At 38.7% G+C, this 8,779-nt stretch overlaps 2 protein-coding genes across 7 annotated transcripts in view; both read left to right on the top strand.

Moving 5' to 3' along the window:
* LOC116397605 (neuroblast differentiation-associated protein AHNAK) overlaps positions 1-4,363 on the top strand; it is an 18,296-nt gene extending 13,933 nt beyond the window's left edge. For 4 of the 6 annotated variants that reach the window (XM_031873186.1, XM_031873183.1, XM_031873184.1 and 1 more), the window contains exon 8: positions 1-4,363. This exon is cut by the window's left edge and continues 1 nt beyond it. In XM_031873186.1, coding sequence (XP_031729046.1) covers positions 1-3,465 — 3,465 coding nt within the window. In that variant the 3' untranslated portion in view covers positions 3,466-4,363. The other 2 variants (XM_031873187.1, XM_031873185.1) reach the window with 2 other exon arrangements.
* A 1,497-nt stretch (positions 4,364-5,860) lies between these two features.
* LOC116397606 (protein LBH) overlaps positions 5,861-8,779 on the top strand; it is an 8,829-nt gene continuing 5,910 nt past the window's right edge. The window contains exon 1 of the mRNA XM_031873189.1: positions 5,861-6,067. The gene's annotated coding sequence lies outside the window, so the exon portion shown is untranslated. The remainder of the gene's footprint in view (positions 6,068-8,779) is intronic.

Genomic DNA, 8,779 nt, shown 5'->3' with positions numbered 1-8,779 from the left:
ACTCTACCAGAAGCCAAAGCTGAAGTCAAACTCCCTGATGTTAAACTTAAAGAATCTTCTGCCCAAGTGGAAATCAAAGCTCCTGAGATTGAAGCTCAAACGAGTAATGTTGAAGGATCACCATCAAAACTAAAAATGCCAACATTCACATTACCCAAATTTGGAGCTGCTACTCCAAAGGTCAGTGTGGAAGTACCTGATGTGGACAAAGACATTAAAATTGAAGGAGCTACAGTGGATATCACTGCACCCAGAATTGACACTGAAGGCCTATCTGTAGATATGAAATCTAAAGAAAGTGAACTTCAAGTGTCAGGAAGCAAGTTTAAAATGCCGAAGTTTGGAATCTCAATGCCAAAAGTAAAAGGACCTGAAATTGACTTAAGTTTATCAAAGAAAGATATAGATGTCACATTACCAGAAGCGAAAGCTGAGGTCAAACTGCCCAGTGTTGAAGTCAAAGAACATGAAGCCGTCATTTCAGCACCAGATGCACCAACAGTTGAGGTTGAAACCAAGATGAAAAGACCAAATTGGACATTTCCAAAATTTTCCTTTTCAAGGACAGGTGGTAAAGCCCCTGATGTAGATGTCAAGCTTGAAACACCCAAAGTTGATGTCGCATTACCAGAAGCCAAAGCAGAAGTTGAACTTCCAGATGTCAAAATAAAACAACCGTCTGCTACAGTGGAAATCAAAGCTCCTGACATTGAAGCTCAAACGAGTAATGTTGAAGGATCACCATCAAAACTAAAAATGCCAACATTCACATTACCCAAATTTGGAGCTGCTACTCCAAAGGTCAGCGTGGAAGGACCTGATGTGGACAAAGACATTAAAATTAAAGGAGCTACAGTGGATGTCACTGCAGCCAGCATTGAAACTGAAGGCCTATCTGTAGATATGAAAGCTAAAGAAAGTGACCTGGAATTGTCAGGAAGCAAGTTTAAAATGCCGAAGTTTGGCATCTCAATGCCAAAAGTAAAAGGACCTGAAATTGATTTGAGCTTATCAAAGAAAGATGTAGATGTCACATTACCAGAAGCCAAAGCAGAAGTTGAACTTCCAGATGTCAAAATAAAACAACCGTCTGCTACAGTGGATATCAAAGCTCTTGAGATTGAAGCTAAAACTGGTAATGTTGAAAGATCACCATCAAAACTAAAAATGCCAACATTCACATTACCCAAATTTGGAGCTGCTACTCCTAAGGTCAGTGTGGAAGTACCTGATGTGGACAAAGACATTCAAATTGAAGGAGCTACAGTGGATGTCACTGCACCCAGCATTGACACTGAAGACCTATCTGTAGATATGAAATCTAAAGAAAGTGAAATTCAAGTGTCAGGAAGCAAATTTAAAATGCCGAAGTTTGGAATCTCAATGTCAAAAGTAAAAGGACCTGAAATTGATTTGAGCTTATCAAAGAAAGATGGAGATGTCACATTACCAGAAGCCAAAGCTGAGGTCAAACTGCCCAGTGTTGAAGTCAAAGAACATGAAGCCGTCATTTCAGCACCAGATGCACCAACAGTTGAGGTTGAAACCGAGATGAAAAGACCAAATTGGACATTTCCAAAATTGTCCTTTTCAAGCACAGGTGGTAAAGCCCCTGATGTAGATGACAAGCTTGAAACACCCAACGTTAATGTTACACCAACAGAGGCCAAAGCAGAAGTCCAAGGACCTTCAGGGGTGATTTTAATAGAAGAGCCACCTGCTGCAAAGCCTGATGCAAACTTGAAAAAAACTAAATTTTCACTACCCAGATTTTCTTTTTCAAAGTCAAGTGTTAAAGAACCTGAAGTCAGTGCTGAGCTTCCATGTGTTGATGTTTCTCTTTCAGAGGGACAAGTGATAGTAAAGCAATCTGAAATGCAAATCAAAGCTCCCGAGCTTGAAGCTGAACTTGATGGGCAAGGAAGCAAGTTCAAATTTCCAAAGTTCGGCATTGCACTGCCAAAAGCAAAAGGACCTGGAGAAGATTTAAATGCATCACAGGAAGATGCAGTTATCACGTTGCCGGAAGTTAAAGCAGAGGTCAAACTCCCTCAAATTGAAGTCAAAGAACCTTCAGCTAGTGTGGAAATCAAAGCCTCTGAGACTGAAGCCAAGTCAAAAGATGCTGGAGGATCACCGTTGAAATTTAAAATGCCAACATTGAAGATGTCGAAATTTGGAGCGGCTACTTACGATATCACCGTAGAAGCACCTGATGCAGACACTGATGGAGCTAAACTTAAGGAGGATGTTACTGTCAACATCAAAGGTCCCAGTGTTGATATTAAATCAGATGTATCCCAAGCAGCAATAACAGATTCTGAAACACCAAAGACTGATACTGACGCTGTGGGTCTTGGCTCTCCAAGTAAATTCCAACTACCATCATTTAAAATGCCAAAGCTGAGTTTCTCAAGATCCAACCCTGAAGATGAACATGTCCCCGTTGACACTGAAAGCAAAGCAGATAAACAGGAAATGAAAGTTGAGCCAAAAGAAGAGAGTAAATCCCCCAAAGTGACTTTTACATCATTTGGTGAGATCCTGAAGAATATTGATGTTGAATTTGATGTTCCAAAAACATCAGAAAATCTTGAAACCTCAAAGGAAGTTGATGAAACAGATGAACCCAGTGGAGAGCAGTTACAGGCAAGGGAAAAGGAAACAAAGCAAGATGCTACCAAAAGTCCAGAGAGAACAGGCTGGTTTAAATTCCCCAAGTTTGGCCTGTCCTCCCCATCGGAACCTGCCAAGATCCCTGAAAGAGACGAGCGTAAGGATGAAAAGAGCCCAGCAGGGGAAACAGTGGATGAGGAAATAAGCCCCACCTGTTCCGTGCAGTCATCAGACGCCTTTGCTGATATTAGCTCCGCGATGACAAGTGAGTATGGTGGCTTTTCCTTATCTTCTCCAACCAGGGTTACTGTCAAATACTCTGATCCTACCGCTGCTGCAGGGCTCGGAGAGCTGCACAGTAACATTATTACTTCCACCACGAAGACTGAGCTGATCTCGGTTGAGCCCAACTTGCCTGAGAAAATCACAATTCTGTCATCCGGAGTTTCATCTTCGTCGGAGGACACGCTCAGACTGGAATCAGGGAAAATACACGTCATTACATCAAATATTCAAGCGACCCCAGAAGCACAGCATGCCAAGCTACTAACTGCTGTCCAAATCCAATCGGCTGGAGGCTTTCCCCAAGGATCAGAGGCTAACGAAGCTGCATCGTGGACTATCGAGGATTCACAAAGCGGCAAGACAACGGTCTTCGAGAAGCATTTCGTGAGGGAAACATCAAGTGAAAGAAGTGAAAGCAAAGAAACAATTGTTATTAGGAAACAAATCACACGTAGGTTTGACTCGTCTGAGCCCATCTCAGGTGAGACAGCTTCATCCATTCAGCGACTGAGAGATTCTATGCACTCTGACAAAATGAGGTTCTTTGATGGAGCCGACGAGTGAAATAAATGTATGCAAATGATATCTAAAGATACAATCCCTCATTATGCAGCCTTAGCAGCCTAACAGTCAATGTGACAGAGAGATGAGATTAAAAAACAAAAAGATTGTTTCAGAGTTTAACTTACCAATCACAGGAAAGAATCAGCCAGGTGTTAACTTTAAGCTCTGGCTGCATGTTGTTGACCTATAAAGAGATGGATTCATGTAATTCACTGATAAGTTGTTAATAAGCTTGTAACTGAGTGCCCTTACTGCAAATTATGACAGGACTTCACCAAATATCCTTGCTTATTATGGCACAGAACTAGAGTAAGCCATGTCTTTTGTTTATCAAAACTTATCATATATTTGTTGTTTCATAGTTTTTAATGTACACTGATCCAATGTACTTGTGCTCTTATTCATCTGATGATAATCACCAGCGCATTTGATTTAATGTGACTGTTGCAAAAATTGTTAAATGTTACTGACATTCCAAAATATGTTTACCATAATTTCACCGTAAAGTCGACAGTAGAGAAAAGCTAGAATAGAATAGGGCCGTATATGACAGATAAATGAATATGTACATGTATCACTGAGATGTATTCTTGTGGCTGTAGCTCAAATGTAAAGAAACAATAACAACGTTGAAACGAAAGCGCTTATGATCAGACACAGCAAGTGTACTGCTGCAACTATATTTTGTATTAATATTTCGCTTAGAACCTAATTTGCTACAAGAAAAATGATATCAACGGTATGTTGTCTTATAATATATCGCTGTACAAAGTGGGAGAATTAAACTGGCTGTGTAAATAGCTTTTAATGATCTCTGGAGCTTCATTTGATTACTGCTCCTCTGACGCATTGTGTTTGCAAAGTTATGCAAAATAAATAAATACTGTGTGAACCTGTGGCTGGAGCTGATGATGACGGTTATGTTGGAGTTAACCAGAATGTTTCTTCCTGTTTATTCACTTTCATTTGATTTACTACAATTGGTCAAATTTCGGCTCAGAAAGTGTAAAATAAACACATACTTTGGTAAGTGGAAGGTAAATTAGTACATAAGTACAATGTTGAGGTACTTGTACTTTACTTGAGTATTTCCATGCAATGCTGCTACTTCTAGTCCACTAAATTATGGAGTCAAATATTGTACTTTTTACTACATTTGAATTAGTATTTACTTCGCAGATTTATATTATTAATACAAAATACAAATCAACTAATAAACGATGAAATATAGATTAAGCTACACAGGAGTAACGTTATATAACTGATGATAGTCAGCCCCACTTTTACCAGCTACAATATTAAACTGATGTACACATGAATGCATCAATAATTATCATCAGATATGATTTAGAAATGAGCCATTCTGCATCATGAGTTTTACTTTGGGTACTTTGAGTATATTTTGATGCGGTTACTTTTTTACTTTTACTGAAGATGTTTACGTTACCTGTAATAGAGTATTTTTACACTTACTTAGTATTGCTGCTTTTACTGAAGTAGGAGATCTGATTACCTCTTCCACCAGCTCCTGATTGATGATGAGATGATTTAAAAGTAACGTTACATTACTCAACGTGAGGGTATTATATCATGACTTCAACACACGGTCATAGGAAGTGTTAATACACATATTTGCACACTAGAGGGAGACACAGCTCACAAGTATATATTTACTATCACTGTGTTCTTTGGATAAAATAAAAGCCAATTAACATTATCTGTAACACTAACACACGGTGGAACCTCTTACTGCTTGATTGTTATTCCATAAAACAGGCTTATAAATAGAGATGACATCCTGGTGTGCCTTTAAATTCAGGTTTTAGGGTACAAAATGTGGATATTTACCTGACAAATTCAGCTTACTGTTAACATCTTTAGCAAATTTAAAATCATCAGCGGCTGCTCTAATTATGTGCTGCCTTAATGTGTTCCTCGTAAATCATAGCTTCTAGGATAACAGCTTCATGAGCCGCACTTGTTCGGGGAATTCAATGAAGGTTGAAGCTGCAACACGTTTATTGATTGCTTGTGTTTGGATTCAGACCGTTATCACCTAATTAGCATAATTTTGCCTCGTAACACACAAATGCATCACAGCTGAAGGCATATATGTAGCTTCCTTCAAATTAAAAGCACAGTGTATCAGTTGTAAAAACGAAATAGTAGTAGTACTATATTTACCGCACTCAATAATGCAAAATGATTAGTTTTACTTGTGGTATTTGAAGTATATTTTAATCCAGGACAGGAGTATTTCTGCACTTTTGTATTCAAGTAAACTAAGGATCTGACTGCAATCAGGTCGCTTCCCACTCGTAATCCCAACGTTTCCGATGGTGCCTGAACGCGGCACCGGTCCCCGCTCCACTGCGCATGCCCCTGAACACCTCGATATGAGCTGAAACTTCACCGGGAGCCTTGCGCGCCCCGCCGCCTGTCGCCCACAACAGCCCGCATCATCATCATCATCATCATCAGCAGCACCACCATCATCATCATCATCATCATCATCAGCAGCAGCAGCAGCAGCATCAGTGTGATGAAGCAGCGGAGGACGGAGACCTTCCTGCTCTGAGACACTGGATCAGCCCGCAGACAGGTATGGAGCTTCTTCATTTTATTCTAACCACTCTGGAAACAATCATTCATTTCAAACACTCAACTAAAATCTTTTTATTATAAAACTAACTGAATGTCTGATGAGTTTAATCATTTAAACTGCAACATTAAAAATAATAAAAACCTGCTTCACCTTTAGGGGTTTTATTTCTGCACTGGTGCTGCTCCGTGTGTGGGATTAGAGGTGTAGGTGTAGCAGAAGCTGTGTTTTATACACTGCTATTTAAATGTATTAACAGTACCTGCTACCTGCAGTCAACTGGCTACCTGTTGTGTGTGTCATGCAGGTAAATCTGCGCTCAAAAGTGTAAACATTTATTAGTATGTATTAAATGAATGCAATCAAGTTTATGAGCCATTTGAGTAAAAAACAGAACAGGAAATGTGACTAAATTAAACAAAAACAGAGCAGTGGAACATTTCACAAGGCTGAATGGTGAGTAAAGAAGAGTATCACTATATTTGGACATGGATTTCATCTTCATTTCATGTCCTTGGGCTGTAAAAACCTTTCTGGGTATAACAGAGGAAGCTGGATTTGAGGAGGTGGTGTTGCTGCTGGCTCTGATTTAGCAGCAAAATAAATAAAAAAATGTTTGAAGTGCAGATGGGGCGATAAGAGAAGAGAGAGAGAGAGTAGAGCGGTCATTCTACCAATATCCTGCATCTGCAGATATGAAATAGTGGCATTAAAGTGACTGTTGAGCAGGAGGCTGCTCCTTTAACTGGACCATCTCCACCGTGATGAAGCTCATGATGGACGGACCGAAGAAGAGGAGGAATTTTAATCCGTGAGGTCACACCAGATGCACATCTTTCATCTGAAGAGCAAACAGTGAGATGGAAATGAGACCGCATGCACGAGGAAATATTATCTGGAGATTTTGTTGTGTTTTATGAGGAAAATAGATTTCAATTTTTTTTTGTTAGTAGGTGCAAATATCTGGCTTCAAACTGAAGGCTGTGCTGCTGCAGCAGGTCAGGGGGCTCCTGTGGGTTTTTGGTTGTACAGTTGTTGTTTTTTTGGCTGCAACTCACAATTGTTTTCATTACTAATTCATCTGCCAGTTATCTATCAGTCTATAAAATCAGAAAACAGTGAAAAATGCAAGTTGGAATGTCCTAAAACCCAACAGGATTTCTTCAAATCTTTTGTTTCATTCAACAAACAGTTCAAATCCCCCCAAATATTCAGATTTTTATCCATAAAACAAAGAAAACTAGCAAATAAACATCGTTTTTGCTTAACAAAATGGCTTAATCAATGAATCTGTTATCAATTGACTAATCAATTAATAAACTCATCGTTACAGCTATAGTTAATTCAGACTTTATTTGAGGTATAGACAACAGATATTAATGAAAATACTGCCAAACGCTAAAACAACTGTTGGATTAAACGATTAGTCAATCAACAAGGAAGTAACTGATGACAGTTTTGATATTCAATTAGTTGTTTGAAGTGATTTATCAAGTAAATAACTCAAACATTTGCTGGCTGCAGCTTTTCATAGCATTATACATAAATTACTTTTCATTTTTTTGACTATTAATTACAAAAGAATCTACAATTTTAAGAGATATTGGGCTCATTGCGGTGGTGGCACAAGTACTACTGTAATGTAGAATTTTTAGATACTTTTACTTCGACTCTACTTCATTTCAGAGAGAAATCTACTTTTTACTACATTTATCTCACAGCTATAGTCACTAGTTACTATTCACATTAAGATTTATCACACTAAACATGTGATCGGTTTAAAAAATATGATGCTTTGTTATCAATTAAATTATCCACAAAGTATATAGAGTAGTTCAAAGCTTCATCTCCACCAGCTACAACATGAAAATACTACTTACGCCTCAATAATATATACTATAATGATAAGAGGTAATAATATAACTTTGTAATAGCCATTCTGCAGCATAATGAGTACTTTAAGTGCACGATACTACTTGCGTGGTTACTTATCTTTACTTATTTTTGCTTGAGTAAAATATCTGAATATGTCTTTTGGCGTTTAGCTGTAACTCCAATAGATGCTTAAAGGTGTCATGTGGAGTTTTGACCACTAGTGGCACTATGGAGCAATGATGGTTACCGTGCATCAGTACACCAACAAAAGCAATGAAGAAAGCTAGCAAGCTAACATCGACGTAAACAATGCACAATTTAGAATACATGCAATAAATACACATCATGAGTTTTGCTGAGAAACGACGAATGGAAACATTACTCTTGTTCGTTTACATGAAAACTTCACAGCGCACCTTTCATATTTCTAGCTCACAGCTCAGACGTCTGTGAGTTTTTTTGTAAATTTAGAATCATGTTGGAATAACAATATTGATTTACTGCCTCAATTGAGCAACATCCAATAACTCAAGGACCAAGACATCTTCTTTTAGGTGGCGTGACTTCAACACAAAGAAAATCCAATATAAAGAAGACACATTTTACACGGTGTTGAACCCTTCTCAAGGTTTTAAATATGCAAGATGCCATAATTTGAACCACCAGTTGAAACTAGCTAAAACTGTAAAGGGTCTTAGACAACCTTGTTCAGACCTAATGGCTCAAATCAGACGTTATTATTGTTCAGCTGGAGAGAGAGAGAGAGAGGGGGGGGGGGGGGGGGGGCGTGAGAAGGGGTGAGCGCGGTGGAAAGTGGGTCTGCTTTATATTGGATTT

This window comes from Anarrhichthys ocellatus, unplaced genomic scaffold, assembly GCF_004355925.1.
Source record: "Anarrhichthys ocellatus isolate YVR2014 unplaced genomic scaffold, GSC_Weel_1.0 scaffold69, whole genome shotgun sequence".
In the NCBI taxonomy this organism is placed as follows: Eukaryota; Metazoa; Chordata; class Actinopteri; order Perciformes; family Anarhichadidae; genus Anarrhichthys; species Anarrhichthys ocellatus.
This window is presented reverse-complemented; position numbering and strand designations above follow the sequence as displayed.